The sequence below is a fragment of the Cucurbita pepo genome, chromosome 8 (genome assembly GCF_057944985.1).
Source record: "Cucurbita pepo subsp. pepo isolate OVF chromosome 8, ASM5794498v1, whole genome shotgun sequence".
Lineage (NCBI taxonomy): Eukaryota > Viridiplantae > Streptophyta > Magnoliopsida > Cucurbitales > Cucurbitaceae > Cucurbita > Cucurbita pepo.
Window position 1 is genome coordinate 9,534,345 of NC_141805.1, and position 16,514 is coordinate 9,550,858.

The window sequence follows — 16,514 nt, forward strand, 5'->3', positions numbered from 1 at the left end:
CAAAAGAAAAAATGAGTCGAGCCTCGATTAAGGGGAGACGTACTTTAGGGGAGGTGTTGGATGAAAGTTACACATCGGCTAATTTAGGGAATGATCGTGGGTTTATAATCAAAGAATATTATCTCCATTGGTACGAGGTCTTTTTTGGGGAGCCCAAACCAAAGTTATGATTGCTTATACTGAAAGTGGACAATATCATAGCACTGTGGAGAGTCGTGTTCGTGTAATATATATAAAAAATTTGTTAAATAATAATACCCATAATAATTTGGCGTGGAATTGTATGCATGAGGATCCATTGATTAAGATCTACTTCATTATTATTGCTTCAAGTCTACGATCACTCATTTCAAATCCCATAAAAAAACCCACAAATTTCCCACTAATTTCCTCACACACCCAAAAATGTATCCCTTCATTATCTTCCTCCTCTTATTCCCTTCTCTCTTCAACTCCCAACCCACAAGTTCAATCCTCCCTCCGGCTCCGGCTCCGGCTCCGACTACCCACGACCCGACCCAATTCAACCTCACGCGCTTGCTTTCCACTGCCGGCTGCACAGCCTTCGCCCAATCACTCGCCAATTCCACTGCCCAAAAGGCCTTTAACGACGTCGTACAAGGCGGCTTGACGGTCTTCTGCCCAAGCGACGTCGTTTGGGACAACTTTTCATCCAAATTCAAAAACCTGACTCTTCCCGCCAAAACCTCGCTTCTCGAATTCCACGCCGTTCCGATTTACATGCCGTTGCCGGTTCTCAAGTCCAATAACGGCGTCACCAACACCTTGGCCACCGACGGCGCCGATAAATTTGATTTCACGGTGCAGAATGACGGCCAGGATGTAACGATTTTGACCAGCGTTGTGACGGCTAAGGTCGGTGGGACTGGTTTCGATGAAGCTCCGTTGGCTATTTTCTTGGTTGATTCTGTTTTGGAACCGGATGAGTTGTTTACTGTCCATGCGGTGGCGCCGGCGTCGGCCAAGGTCAAGAGTCGATCGGATATGGGGTCGTCTCCGCCGTCCGCGGAATCTCCTGATTACTCTCCGGCGGATCATGACGGCGACGGCGATGGAAACTCTGCCGTTAGAGTTGATGGTGGGGAGTTTTATCTGGCGGCTGTAGTTTTGACTACTTGGATGGGATTTTTACCGCTGTAATTGTTTATTTATTTATTTACTGCAATCAAAACGAGGAAGATTTATGTCTTAAATTTTACGAAAATGTCGTCCAAATTTCAATTTTTAATACATTTTTAAAACTTCCATCCCTCTATATTTATTTTTATATACATATATATATATAATTAAATATGGGATAATGTGTTTTAGTATTGAACTGTTCTATAATATTTTTGGATATTATTATTAAATTTATTAGAATTCTTATTTTAATATAGTAAAAATTATTCATTAAAAACAATATTTTTTAAAAAGTATATAAAATGATGGAAATAAAATTTATTCCAGACAACTAGATCCTTGATCCTCTGAATTCTTGAATTCCTTTTCTAATCATAAATATTTTGCAAAATAAGAATTGAAATAGGAAGTGATAATGAAAACGGAGAAAGTCTTTCTTGTCTTCATTTCACTCGGTGTAAATCTTTATTCACACATCAGTTAAGCTAAATTTTAAATCTTTATGTTAAATTTTATAATTTCTAATAAATAATAACTTTTACATCCTAAGAAATTTATTCGGAAATTTATAAATATACCTATACATAGTAGGTGTGTATTTGCTCGATATATTTTCTTTTTATAGAATATTTAAAATACCTTTTAAATAATAGTTTTTTTTTTTTAATTTAATATTTTTTTTTTGTTTGTTCAAAACTTAAATGTAATTACTACCTTACACGAACATAATAAAAGTATTTTTAAAAAATAAATTTTTTTTAATTAATTATGACTAATAGTAACACAATGTCAATACTCAAATTTCCGTGTAATGAAAGTTTTTTGAAAATGTAATTAATAAATTAAAATTGTTTTTAACTGGAATATAGACCCATTTTATTAATTATTCATGATTTATAATCATCAAACAAATGAAATGATTAAGAATTTTTTTTAATAAAATATTAAATTCGTTATCTATAATTAACTTTAATGATGACATAAAATTAATATATATATATATATATATTAATCTTTACTGTATTAGAAAGAGAGACAGGGTTAAAAATCATTTTAAAACTAATTTAAATTTCAAATCAACCCATAATAAGATTAATATTTATAATATTAAATTTAAAAGATTATTTTTGAGTTCACTAACAAAAATTATAATATTTAACCTAAATTAAATTTAAACAGACATTTAACTAATTAAAAATTATTTAGATAAATATAATTTAATATTACTTCCTTTTTAAAAAGAGTAAAAATTCTATCAATAGTGTGTAAACAAATTTTATTATTAGTTCATAGAAGAAAATTGTTTATTAATACGAGAACTCTTAAAATAACACATTATAATTAACTAAAAATAAATAAATAAAAGTAAGAAAAGTATGATTATCATATTTTGCCGAAAATTTGAATTTATATTTTCAACAAATAAATTAAACGAAAAAAAAACATACATGTTGCAATCTTTCTTGAAGGCACACAAAGGTTGTATATGTACCGTATGGCTACAATCTACCCATTTAGTTGTACATGTACACTTGCATGGTTCCAATCTGTCTACATGTAAACTGCATGCTGCAATCTCCTTGAGTTTGTTCATGTACACGCATGACTGTAATCTACATGTACATACTGCATCGTGGCAGTCTGCAGGTACACTGCAGGGCTGTAACTTGCTGTTAAAGGCTATAGATGTACACTGCATGACTGCAATATGCATTGCATATCGTACATGTATACTGCAATCTGCCTCGAAAGCTGAGACTAACTAAATAGGGTTGGATTTGGGCCCAATTTTGGGGCCAATAATTTGGTATTGGGCAATGAGTTGGGCTAAAGAATAAAAAAAAAAAAATATTTATTGGGTTAACTATAAAGCATTTACACATTAAAACTCTAATCGGATATAGTTGAAGTTCGTTTTTTTTATCAATTAAATAACTTTTATGTAAATGTGATTTGATTTTTGCACGTAAATTAATAAACAAGTTAATTGTATTTATTTAATTTCTTTAATTATTAATTTATTTGAATATCTTATTAAAATATATTTTATTTACTCTTTACTCGTTTGTTAGTCTAAAGATATGTTAGTCTAAAGATAAGAAAGGAAGTAAGAAATAAATGGATGAGATTTGATTGTTGTTTCAAATTATATTTAAATTTATTCTTGAACACTTATCAACGACTCAATAAAAGTTGCAACGGTTAGATTTATATTTCCGATCCTACTATATTTAGAGTTATTGTTCAACACTTGTCAACGACTCATTATATTTGTTTTAAAACAGAACGATTAAAACGAATATTCATTGCTTTTTAAATAAACAATAAATTATGTCAACGATTTTGAGTATGCATGTCATCCACTTGGTTTATAAATGTAAATCAGTTTTTCAACGCTCATATTTCAATGTAAGTCTAATAAATTTCTTTTACTTCAACTACTTTTAAATAAATTCCATGATCTGAATGAACAAATATAATAATTGGGTCAAATCTTTTCGAAAATAAGTAAATTATTTTCTTTCAATCAATATATCACTCTTTTGTTGAAAATTTTGTAGATTAAATTTTATTTTTGTAGGTATATATGTTAACGGTGAACCAATGAGAAAGATAGATTTATTTTTAAACACTTCTCACACAGTAATTACACTTGTTTGAAAAGCAATCAAAACAGATATTCATTACCTAAAATAGGGTAATTACACTTATTTGAAAAGCGATTAAAACAGATATTCATGTTAACCACTTGGTTCACAAATACGGCTTAGTAAATATTTATTTTTGAAAAATGAAGAAATATTAGTTTAACCCATTTTTTAAAAAATTATTTTACTTTGAGAATTTATACAAATAAAACTATGAAACGATTTGTAAGGTTGTAGACGGAGAGTCAGTGTATCATTTCTAAATAGAGAACAAATGTTTAAAAAAATATTATACTCATTTTTTTTTAGATATTAGATTTATAATTTTAATAAAAATAATAATATTAAAACTCACACTGTTGTCCCGCCAAATAGATAATTATGTGTAAATTATTAATAATTAATTTTACACTTCTCTTATTAGCATAAATAAAAATGTAAGATGAACTTATAATTTGAATCAATTAAGCTCAACAAAAAATAATTAATTAATTTTTAAATAAGTTTTGAATCAAATTTCTACGTCAATTGTCTATTAATTTTATATTTGAGTAGCACAAATATCTGTACTTCTGTACACATTAGTCTACACATAGGACACTGGTTGATATGTGTAATCTATTGTGACTTCAACATCTTTACCTTCTAAATCTTTCTCCGATCAACATTTTGAGATTCAATTTCATGATATTTTCATGATAAATTAGAACAAATGAAATGGGTTATAATCATTTTTTACTTTTGATATTTATTCATTATATATGTAGCCATATTTTACTTCAAACTTATATCAAAGTTGACTATCATTGCCCGAGCTCGACCCGCCATTGTCACCTCTATCGTAGTACCCGCCCATTGCATCAAACATTTCTGTCGGGATGTGTCCTATCTGAAATGTCCGGCCATACGGTGGTATCATCCCTACTTATGGTCCATAATCCACATTGCGTCTTAGGATCGGTTCCGTACGGATTCAATCACTTTCCGACTCGCAGTAGCGATTGAGAAAGACAGTTAATGGCTCAATGTAATCGTCAAACCCTAGCTTTCCCATGGCCCAAAGGACATCCTCTGCTGTCACTGTCTTACGCTGCTCCCTTTGGCATCGCTCGTTGGTCTCGCCAGTAATGATGCTGATGTACTCAGACACGCATTCTTTGATGGTTTCCTTTGCATCAGCAGATATCTTTGCATGAGAGGGTAAGATTCGTCGCATGATGCGTATCACATTAGCGATTGGCATGTATTAGTCCTCCTCCCGCACAATGCATTGTTGGCTCTGCTCATTGTTGGTGGCAGTGATCGAGGCAAGGGTCAGCCAGTCACAAGGGAGTTGGCCGCAACGTTTCGACCATTTGATTGTTGGTAATTGCTGTGAGCGGAGAATGACTTGTTTGTGGTTAACAATACATTCAAAGCTGAAACCAAATGGTGTAGATTCATCAAACAAATAATGAAAAGCTTAAATTTTCATAAATAAATCAATTTACCTTAACGATAGTTTAAGATTTTAATTGAGAGACGGTAAATTAAAACAATTAAATAATTTATTTGTACAAAAAAATAAAAAAATGATTTAGACAAATTTTTATTTATTTCAAGATAATCTCATTTTACTTTTATTCTTAACGTTTTAATCTTTTATAATTATTTCATTTTTATTTAATAAATATTAAAATATATTAGCATAACATTAAGTGCCAATAATCAACGCCCACCTGTAAGTAAAGGAGAGTGAGACAAAGAAGAGAAGTAGGTTAATTAGTTCAGTTATAAAGAATAAAACAAAAAAAACTGAATTAGGGCTAGAGGTTTTGGATTATCTGTATTGGCAAAAACTCACTAAATATTAACATTTATTTATTATTATTCTTTTCCTTCTTTTTATTTGTTTATTATCCATGTCACCAGCCCACTCACACATCTGACCAAGAAAATACATTAATGATGTGTACCAAAATTTTTTTTATTTAAATTTATTTACAAAAAAAAGAATTATAGTTCCACAGAGCCACGACATGTAACCCTCCACTATGATCTAAAAATCATCGACCGTGACTCAGTTTTTTTTCGAACGTTCAATCAACCAACCAGAACCAGTGTTTTCAAATTAGGGTTTTAGTTTTAATTACGTGCCGTGCTAATGGCTCTCTTTCATTGAAATTCAGGTATGAGATTGAGCTTTGTACGAAAATATTAAGATATTGAAAGAGAAGGCAGATTGAAGCTTTTTGATACATGCAAATCTAAATCAATAGAAACTAAGCAAAAGAGATCTTGATGCATGCAACAAATGGAAACCAAAACCTAATATATGTAGAGATATAAGGTGCATGCGAAGGGTAAAAGGGGAATTTTGAAATGAAAATACGAGAGATTGGCTTAGGTTGTTGCCTTCTGTAGCTATGGAAGCCATCTCCACCTCCTACGCGCTGAACCACCACATTCCATAATTGCCCCTCTTTGTTTCTCCCTCTTAAAACCAGGTAGAGAGTAGTGGATGGGAAGCAAGAGATGGATTTATAGGCATTTTTAAGTTCAAGATTGAGCAGGTGTACCGGTCAAATCACTGCCATTTTGTTTGCCTATAAATTTTTTTAGGAGAGGACATTGGTAATCACTAACACCAATTTAATTGGTCTTTCAATCTTATTATATTATTTATTAATATCTTATTTTTTCTTTGCATGCATAATAACACATAACTTCAATACCCTGTATTTCTTCTATTTGTACTATTTATTTTCAACCAATCATATCACTTCACTCTCATTTTTTTTCTTGCCGTGAATGGTTGAATTCTGGTAACGGGGTACTAACCAATCTCTAGTAGTATTTAGTTTTATGAGAACGACATGCATATGCGCATCATATACGATTAACGGAACACGTTGATGTATAAATAGTCAGGACCTATCGTAAGTCGAAAATGATGTGCTTGGCAAAAGTGTTCAAAGTAGCATGTTCGTTAGTGTTGTAAATTCATTGTGGTTCTAAGAACAAATAGTAACTAAATGAGGTGAATCCATTGTGATTCAAAACTTTTATTTTAATTTTAAAAAATTAAACTAACCTAATTAAAATTAATTTAAATAGTTGTTTAATGTTTTATTTTATTATTTTTTTTTTTTTTTAAATTTTGTTCTTGATTTTTAAGAAGTTTAAAATAGATTTTAAGTAACTACGATTTCGGATGACATTAGAAGGAAAAAAATTTACAATAGAGAGGAGAAAATTTACAGATAGATAATAGAGTAATATTTATATTTTTATTATTTAAAAAAAAATAAAAATAAAAATAAAAAAAATAAACTCTTATATGAGACCTAATAAATATGATCAAATGATCACGTTCAAATGGTACCGGTAAAATAATAGGTAGGTAATAAACAAATTTAATTATTATTGTTTTACATATTTAATTATTAATTTATTTGAAAAGATAAATAAAGAGAAATATCATAATAAACTATTTTTTCACTTCTTTTAATCAATATATAACTTTCAGCTGTTTTATTTCTTCAAATCTCGAAAGAAAGAAAAACACAAATGCGTTTATTCACACTTGTTAATAGTTAAGTACAAATGTCTAAAATAAGATTTTTTTTAATGACAATTCTCTATAATTAACTATATTTTTTTTTGTGACATTTGTCTATAATTAACTGTATTCTTATTCATACAAATATCTAAAATAAAATTAGTCTATAATTAACTGTATTCTCATTAGTACACATATCTAAAATACGTTTGTTTTTATGAAAATTGTCTGTAATTAGTTGTAAGATATTTTTTTTTTTTTTTTGTGTGATTTAAGCTTATAATTAACTGTATTCTTATTAGTAAATATCTCTATAATAAGATTTTTTTTTTGTGTGACAATTGTATATATAATTAACTGTATTCTTATTAATATAGATGTCTAAAATAAGATTATTTGTGTGACAATTGTTGATATAATTAATTGTATTTTTATTAATACAGATGTCTAAAATAAGATTTTTTTGTGTGACAAATCTAATTGACTATATTTTTATTAGTACATATGTCTAAAATTAAAAAAAAAAATTGTTACATTAATTAACAGTATTAGTATTAGTACATATGTCTAAAATAAGATTTTTTTGAGACATATAAGATTTTTTTGTGTGAATGATTACGCAACACAAACAAGGATCAAAGGGTTTTTTGACAATAGTTTATAATTAACTGTCTTATTTAAGCAGCAGAAACAATGATCAAAGGGTAAATACGTAAATGCACTCTAGCATTAATTTTTCTTAGACAAGTATATATCCTTCAGTCAAACAAAAAAACACTTCATGTTTCCATATCACCCACTTAATTCCGGAACCCGACATGATGTATTTTTCTGTTAACATTACCCTTTTTTTTTTATTTTTATTCAAATTAGATTATACTCTTAATAAATAAAATCAATTTTAATTTGATTTCATGATGTTTTCATCTAACACAACAGCTAAATCAAGAGAATAACTGTATTTCAGTATCATGAGAGGTCGGTTGTAGGGCATTGAAAGAAAGAAAGAAAAATTTCAATGGAGAGAGGAGAGTTTTGTGATTTTTTACAAAGTGTCATCGTTCTAAATTTTATGGCCGATACATCCCGATAATTTGATTGATTGAAAAAGTAGCGTGGAAAAGTTTTGTGATTTGAAATAATGAGACGAAGTATGCGAAGATGAAATTTTTATGCACGGATCATGACTCAATTTGGTTGAGCTTTTTTTCCCCTCGACGATGAAGCTTATCCATCATTGAGTTGAGATTCGAAAATGCAAATTCAATAAATTCCTTCCGAGCTTCTCCTAGACTCATTTCACTCGATAAAACAAGCACTAATAAAATCATTTAGACAACCTGTGTTAAAAATAAGTTCAACATAATTGTTTCCTTAATTATTTAATTAAATATGTATATGTAATTTCCAGACTAAATATAGAACCAAGAACAAAATATATATATTATTTTGTAACATTAAACAAAATAAATGTTATTATTATTCATTTTTTAATATAGAAAACTCAAAAAGAAAAAGAAAAAAAAAACACTAAACAAAATTAAAATTGATTTAATCATTTTTTTTACCATAATTTCCCATGATCTTAAAAAGTTAAGAAAGATAAGTTTATGCAAACCAAAGCATCAAACACCCATTGCCTTCATATTAGAACAAATGAAATGGGTTATAATTATTTGTTACTTTTGATACTTATTCATTATATATATAGTCATATTTTACTTCGAACTCATATCAAAGTTGATTACCATTGCCCGAGCTCGCCCCGCCATTGCCACCTCCATCGTAGTACCCGCCCATTGCATCAAACATTCCTGTTGGGACGTGCCTTATTTGAAACGTCTGGCCATACGGTGGTACCATCCCTACTTGTGGTCCATAATCCACATTGCGCCTCAGGATTGGTTCCGTACGGATTCGATCACTCTCTGACTCGCGGTAGCGGTTGAGAAAGACAGTTAATGGCTCAATGTAATCGTCAAACCCTAGCTTCCCCATGGCCCAAAGGACATCTTCTGCTGTCACTGTCTTACGCTGCTCCCTTTGGCATCGCTCGTTGGCCTCGCCAGTAATGAAGCTGATGTACTCAGACACGCATTCTTGGATGGTTTCCTTTGCATCATCAGATATCTTTGCATGAGAGGGTAAGATTCGTCGCATGATGCGTATCACATTAGCGATCGGCATGTATTGGTCCTGCTCCCGCACAATGCATTGTTGGCTCTGCTCATTGTTGGTGGCAGCGATCGAGGCAGGGGTAGAGCCAGTCACAGGGGAGTTGGTCGCAAGGTTACGACCATTTACTTGCTGATGGTTGGTGTTGTGAGTATTGTTGGCAGAGGATGACTTGTTTGCCGTTAACAATACATTCAAAGCTGTAATCAAATGCTTCATTTAGATTCATCAAACAAATAATGAAAAAAAAATATCAAACCGAACTTTATGAATTAAAAATCTTAAATTTTCATAAGTAAATCAATTTCGATTAAATAGACAGACGCCATAAATTAAAACAATTAAATAATTTATTTCTACAAAAAAAAAAAAAAAAAAAAGATTTACACAAATTTCGATTTATTTCAACATAATCTCAATATTTACAAAGTTTTAATTTAATTCTTTATAATTGTTTCATTTTCCTTTAATAAATATTAAAATATATAATTTAAGTGTCATTCATTAGTCACCAGTGGAGTAAGAAACAGAAGTAGGTTAGTTAGTTCTCTTGTGAAGAATACAAAAGGCTGAATTAGGGCAAGAGGTTTTGGACTGTTTGTATGGACAAAAAGACAACAGATATTAACATTTATTTATTATTATCTTTTTCTTCTTTGTATTTGTTAATTAGCCATGTCACCAACACGGCCAACTCACACATCTGACAAGAAAATATATTAATGACGTGTACCAAAAAAAACTATAAATTTAAATTTATTTACGAAAAATTTATGGCTCCACGGAGCCATGGCATGTAATCCTCCACTATGGTCTAAAAATTATCCACCATAACTCAGTTTTTTTTCAAATGTTCAATCAACCAACCGGTGTTTTCAAATTAGGGTTTCAGTTCTGGTCCTGTACGTACCGTGCTAATGACTCTCTTTCATTGAAATTCAAGTCCGAGTTGAGCTTTGTATGAAAATATTAAGATATTAGAAAGAGAAGGTAAATTGAAGCTTTTTGATACATGCAAATTTAAATAAACAGAAACTAAGCCAAAATGATGAATATGAAGAGATCTTGATATGCATGCAACAAATGAAAACCAAAACGTAATATATGTAGAGATAGAAGGTACAAGCGAAGGGTAAAAGGGAAATTTTGGAGATGAAAATACCCGAGGTTGGCTTAGGTTGTTGCCTTATGTAGCTATGGAAGCCATCTCCACCTCCGGTTGCAGAACCACCACATTCCATAATTGCCCCTCTTTGTTTCTCTCTCTAAAACAGGGTAGGGTGAGGTTGAGAGTAGTGGATGAGATGCAAGAGAGGGATTTATAGGCACTTTTAAGCTTAAAATTGAGCAGGTGTACGGTCAAATCCCTGCCATTTTGTTTGCCTATAAACTTTTGAGGGAAAGGGCATTGGTAATCACGACACCAATTTAATTGGTCTTTCCCTCTAATTATATTATTTATTAATTTCTTATTTTCTTTGCATGCATAACAGCACATAGCTTTGATTCCCTATATTTCTCCTATTTGTTCTACTTATTTTCAACCAATCATATCACTTCATTCTCTTTTTTTTTTCTCCCTATGAAATGTTGGATTCTTGTAACGGGTTACTAACCGATCTCTAGTAGTATTTCGTCTTACGAGAACGACATGCATATAGACACCATATACGATTAATGGAACACGTTGATGTATAAATAGTCAGGACCTATCGTAAGTCGATAAAGAACATAAAGTGCTTGGCTAGAGTGCTCAAAGGCTTGTCGAATCGTACGCGTTTGCTCTTTTCTTGTTGAAGATAGAAAAGAAGCGATTTGTTTGTTGGCGGATTTGGCTAGCTAAATCGCACTAATGTAATTCAATTGTCCCATAAGACTACAGAGTAATTCAAACTCTAAGTAAGATTAGAGATAGGGTATTATTTTTCTATTCTCTCTGAATCAGATAGTTGAAGCGTCTACTTTCAAAGACATGTCAAATCACTTAAAGGTTTAATTATAATAATCGTTGAATTGCGTAGATAATTAATGAAAGAAATAATTACAATAATTAAATTAAATTATTATTGTTAGAACAATGGAAATTAAAATAGATATTTTAAAATTTTTGAAATAATAAAATAAAGAAAAAATGTGAAATTTTATAATATGAAAATTAGATTTTGAATTTTTATTAATGGATGAAATTATAAAAGGAAGGAGAGTGAAGGATTTATTAACAAATTGGCCAACCTCCCATATTTGGCCCCGACTTTCCTCCCTTATTTTCTTTTTTAATTTATCATTTATACGTATATAAGTTTTGAATATGATCCAAATTTTAAAATTAAGTCACTTATTAGTTTACGATCGCAATAATTCCCTTTTATATGGTGGTTTGGTTGCGTTGCGAATAAAAAATTTCTCTCTCGACTTTGATAACGAACATGGTTTAAATTGATTTTTGTTTTTGATTCAACGACACGTTTTAAAAACATTGAGGGAAAGCCAGAAAGGAAAAGTCCAAAGAGGACAGTATCTGCTAGCGATGGGCTTGAGCTATTACAAATGGTTTCAGAGCTAGACATCGGACGATGTGCCAGCGATGAGGCTGAGCCTCAAAGGGGGTGGACATGAGTTGATGTGCCAACAAAGACTCTGGACCCCGAAGGGAGTGGATTTGGTGGAGGTCCCACGTCGATTGGAGAAAGGAACGATACTCAGCAGGAAACTAGACCCTGAAGGGTGGGTGGATTGTGAGATTCCACATTGGTTGGGGAGGAGGACGAAACACCCTTTATAAGGTAAGGGTGTGGAAACCTCTCTCTATCAAACCCATTTTGAAGTCTTAAGAGGAATCCCGAAAGGAAAAACCCAAATACGACAACATCTTACAAGATGATTAATACTATTTGCTGAAGTTTTTTTAACCTAATTAAGACTACATGATGTAAAAGTACAAAATGGAGTCAAAAGTTGTTATTTTTTTACATTGAGAAGGAATCAGTTTGGTTATGATATTGTAAATTGGGTAACTATAAAAACATACTTAATCGTTGAATATTTTGCATTGATCGAGAGAATGGTTCTATCACCACATCTTGATATCTACATTTAAATGTTTTCAATGAAAAACTCATACCAAAAGGGAGCCACAAAGGCATAGATCAACCGACGATATGAACTTGCTCCCGAACAAGTATTTTATTCTCATGCATTTTTAATAAAATTTTCAATTAAAAATACCTCAGAGGTAGATATTCATTTTAGAGAAAAAAAAACAATTTTTTTTTTCAATTGGATGGTAACGGTTGAAGTATGAATTGGTGTATGAATTAAATACCTTTTTTCCTCATTTTATTATTATTATTAAAAAATAAAAATAAAAAAAACTTTGTTGCCAAGAAATATAGTGGAAAAAGAGGTTTCTTAGTATTAAGGTAACTCCACTGTAGTTCTAAGAATAAACCGTATTTTAATGTTAAAAAAAATTAAATTAACTTAATTAAAATTATTTTAAATAATTGTCCTATGTTTTATTTTATTTATTTATTTTTAAAATTTTGTTTATGATTTTTAAGAAGTTTAAAATAGATTTTAAGTAACTATGTACAAATATTGGAAGAAAAAAAATTTACAATTATGTAATGTAATGAAATTAATATTTTTACGTGAAATAATAAATAGGATCAAATAATAATCACATTAAAATGGTAGACGTAAAATAATAGGTAGTAAATAAGTAAATTTAATTATTATTGTTTTATTTCTTTAATTATTAATTTATTTGAAATGATAAATGAAGAAAAATATCATAATAAAATCTATTTTTTCACTCGTTCTAATCAATATATCACTCTCCTCTATTTTCTCTTCTTTAAATTAGAAAGAAAATATAGAAGCGTCTTCACACTTACAGATGTCTAAAATAAGATTTTTTCTTGTAACATTTGTCTGTAATTAACTGTATTCTTATTAGTACAGATGTCTAAAATAAAATTATTAGTGTGACAATAGTCTATAATTAACTGTATTCTTATCAGTACAGATGTTTAAAATAGGATTCTTTTTTGTGACAATTGTCTGTATTCTTATTAGTACACATGTCTAAAATAGGATTCTTTTTGTGACAATGGTCTATAATTAACTGTATTCTTATTAGTACACATGTCTAAAATAGGATTCTTTTTGTGACAATGGTATAATTAACTGTATTCTTATTAGTACATATGTCTAAAATAAGATTTTTTCTTTTGTTACCTTTGTATATAATTAACTATATTCTTATTAGTTCATATGTTAAAAATAATATTCTTTTTATGACAATTGTCTATAATTATCTGTATTCTTATTAGTACAGATGTCTAAAATGAGATTTTTTTGGTGACATTTGTATATAATTAACTGTATTCGGTCTAAAATAAGATTTTTTGTGTGACAATTGTCTATATAATTAACTATATTTTTATTAGTACAGATGTCTAAAATGATTCTTTTTGTTACCTTTGTCTATAATTAACTGTCTTATTTACGCAGCACAAACAATGATCAAATGGTAAATACGTAAATGCAGCATTACTATTTTTTCTTAGACAATACATATCCTTCCGTACAAAAAAACAATATGTTTCCATATCACTCACTTGGTTTTGGAACAGGACATGAGGACATGATGCATTTTCATGTTAACATTTGTTTTTTCTTCTCAAATTATTCTAATTAGATTATTCTCTTAATAAATAAAATTAATTTTAATTTCATTTCAAGATCCATTCATCAAACACAACAGTTAAATCAAAGAAATAATTTGATTTCATTTGTCATATGAGGTCAGTTTTATGGAATTGAAAAAAAGAAAAATTTCAATAGAGAGAGAAGAGTTTTGCGATTTTTTATAAAGTGTTTATCGTTCTAAATTTTGTGGCCGATGCATCCCAAGAATTTGATTGATTGAAAAAGTAGCGTGGAAAAATTTTGTGATTTGAAATAATGAAACGAGGTATGCGAAGATGAAATTTCTATGCACGGGTCATGACTCAATTTGGTTGAGCTTTTTTTCCTCTCGACGATTAAGCTTATCCATCACTGAGTTGAGATTTGGAAATGCAAATTCAATAAATTCCTTCCGAGCTTCTCCTAGACTGATTTCACTCGAGTAGAGATGATCCATCAAAGATAATTAATGGCTCAATGTAATCGTCAAACCCTAGCTTCCCCATGACCCAAAGGACATCCTCTGCTATCACTGTCTTACGCTGCTCCCTTTGGCATCGCTCGTTGACCTCGCCAGTAATGAAGCTGATATACTCAGACGCATTCTTGGATGGTTTCCTTTGCATCATCAGATATCTTTGCATGAGAGGGTAAGATTCGTCACATGATGCGTATCACATTAGTGATTGGCATGTATTGGTCCTGCTCCCGCACAATACATTGTTGACTCTGCTCATTGTTGGTGGCAGCGATTGAGGCAGGGGTAGAGCCAGTCACGGGGGAGTTAGCCGCAACGTTTCTACCATTTGATTGCTGGTAGTTGTTGTTGGCATAGGATGACTTGTTTGTAGTTAACAATACATTCAAAACTGAAACCAAATGCGTTAGATTCATCAAACAAATAATAAATCAATTTCGTTTAACAATAGTTTAAAATTTTAATTGATGGAGGTCGTAAATTAAAATAATTAAATAATTTATTTATACAACAAATAAAAAAAAAAGATTTAGACAAATTTTTATTTATTTCAAGATAATCTCAATAATTACAAAGTTTTAATTCAATTCTTAATGTTTTAGTCTATTTGTTAATTAGCCACGTCACCAGCACTGCCAACTCACACATCTGACCAAGAAAATATATCAATGATGTGTAAAAAAAAAAAAAAAAAAAAAAAAAAAACACTATAAATTTAAATTTATTTACAAAAAAAATTTGGCTCCACGGAGCCATGACATGTAACCCTCTACTATGGTCTAAAAATTATCGACCGTGACTCAGTTTTTTTTCAAACGTTTAACCAATCAACCAGAACCAATGTTTCCAAATTAGGGTTTTAGTTCTGATCCTTTCATTGAAATTCTAGTCCGAGCTTGAGTTTTGTACGAAAATATTAAGATATTGGAAAGAAAAGGCAGATCGAAGCTTTTTCATACATGCAAATCTAAATCAATAGAGACTAAGCAAAGATGATGGAGATGAAGAGATCTTGATGCATGCAACAAATAGGAACCAAAACATAATATATTTAGAGAGAGAAGGCGTATGCGAAGGGTAAAAGGGGAATTTTGGAGATGAAAATACGAGAGGTTGGCTTAAGTTGTTGCCTCCTGTAGCTATGGAAGCCATCTCCACCTCCTATGCAGCTGAACCACCACATTCCATAATTGCCCCTCTTTGTTTCTCGCTCTAAGACTAGGTAGGGTGAAGTTGAGAGGAGTCGATAGGAAGCATGAGAGAGATTTATAGGCATTTTTAAGTTGATCCACATTGAGCGGCTGTCCAGTCAAATCCCTGCCATTTTGTTTGCCTATAAATTTTTTAGGGGAAGGACATTGGTAATCACAACACCAATTTAATTGGTCTTTTCTCTCTAATTATATTATTTATTAATTTCTTATTTTTCTTTGCATGCACAATATCACATAGCTTTGATTCCCTGAATTTTTTCTATTTGTACTATTTATTTTCAACTAATCATATTACTTTACTCTCATTTTTTTTCTCGCTATGAAATGTTGGGTTCTCCTAACGGGTTACTAATCGATCTCTAGTAGTATTTGGTCTTACAAGAACGACATGCATATGCGCACCATATACGGTTAACAGAACACGTGGATGTATAAATAGTCAGAACCTATCGTAAGTCGATAAAGAAAATAATGTGCCTGGCAAAAGTGCTCAAAGGCTTGACGAATCGTGCGAGTTTTCTCTTTTCTTTTTGAAGATAGCAAGGAAACGATTTGTTCTTAGGGGATTTAGCTAGCCAAATCGCGCTAATGTAATTCACTTGCCCTACGAGACTACAGAGCAA

At 30.8% G+C, this 16,514-nt stretch overlaps 2 protein-coding genes and 2 pseudogenes across 4 annotated transcripts; 1 reads left to right on the forward strand and 3 right to left on the reverse strand.

Annotated features, from left to right (window-relative positions):
- The first annotated feature begins 405 nt into the window (after positions 1–405).
- Positions 406–1,161, forward strand: LOC111800145 (fasciclin-like arabinogalactan protein 2). Its single transcript, XM_023683733.2, has one exon. It carries the CDS (start codon positions 406–408, stop codon positions 1,159–1,161), a length of 756 nt encoding a protein of 251 aa, XP_023539501.1.
- A 3,420-nt stretch (positions 1,162–4,581) lies between these two features.
- Positions 4,582–6,242, reverse strand: LOC147791530 (nuclear transcription factor Y subunit B-9-like; annotated as a pseudogene).
- A 2,657-nt stretch (positions 6,243–8,899) lies between these two features.
- Positions 8,900–10,787, reverse strand: LOC111800858 (nuclear transcription factor Y subunit B-9-like). 3 transcript variants are annotated; one of them, XM_023684743.2, is made up of 2 exons: positions 10,670–10,787; positions 8,900–9,707 (listed from the first exon to the last, which is right to left on the reverse strand). In XM_023684743.2, the coding sequence occupies exons 1-2, from the start codon at positions 10,746–10,748 to the stop codon at positions 9,067–9,069; spliced, it is 720 nt and encodes a 239-aa protein (XP_023540511.2). In that variant the 5' UTR covers positions 10,749–10,787; the 3' UTR covers positions 8,900–9,066. The 3 variants fall into 3 exon arrangements, 2 of the variants coding, with proteins under 2 accessions (XP_023540511.2, XP_023540510.2); XM_023684742.2 differs by having other exon boundaries at positions 10,631–10,787; XR_015422262.1 differs by having other exon boundaries at positions 9,573–9,707; positions 10,418–10,768.
- Positions 10,788–14,633: 3,846 nt separating this feature from the next.
- LOC147791531 (nuclear transcription factor Y subunit B-6-like) lies at positions 14,634–15,865 on the reverse strand (annotated as a pseudogene).
- Between the last annotated feature and the right edge of the window lie 649 nt (positions 15,866–16,514).

Excerpts from the sequence above, each read along its gene's own strand:
- LOC111800145 (XM_023683733.2), top strand. The coding sequence starts at position 406 with ATGTATCCCTTCATTATCTTCCTCCTCTTATTCCCTTCTCTCTTCAAC.
- LOC111800858 (XM_023684742.2), bottom strand. The coding sequence starts at position 10,748 with ATGGAATGTGGTGGTTCTGCAACCGGAGGTGGAGATGGCTTCCATAGC. Across the intron at positions 9,708-10,630 it reads TTCCCTTTTACCCTTCGCTT|CTTTGAATGTATTGTTAACG; the intron begins GTACCTTCTATC and ends ATTTGATTACAG.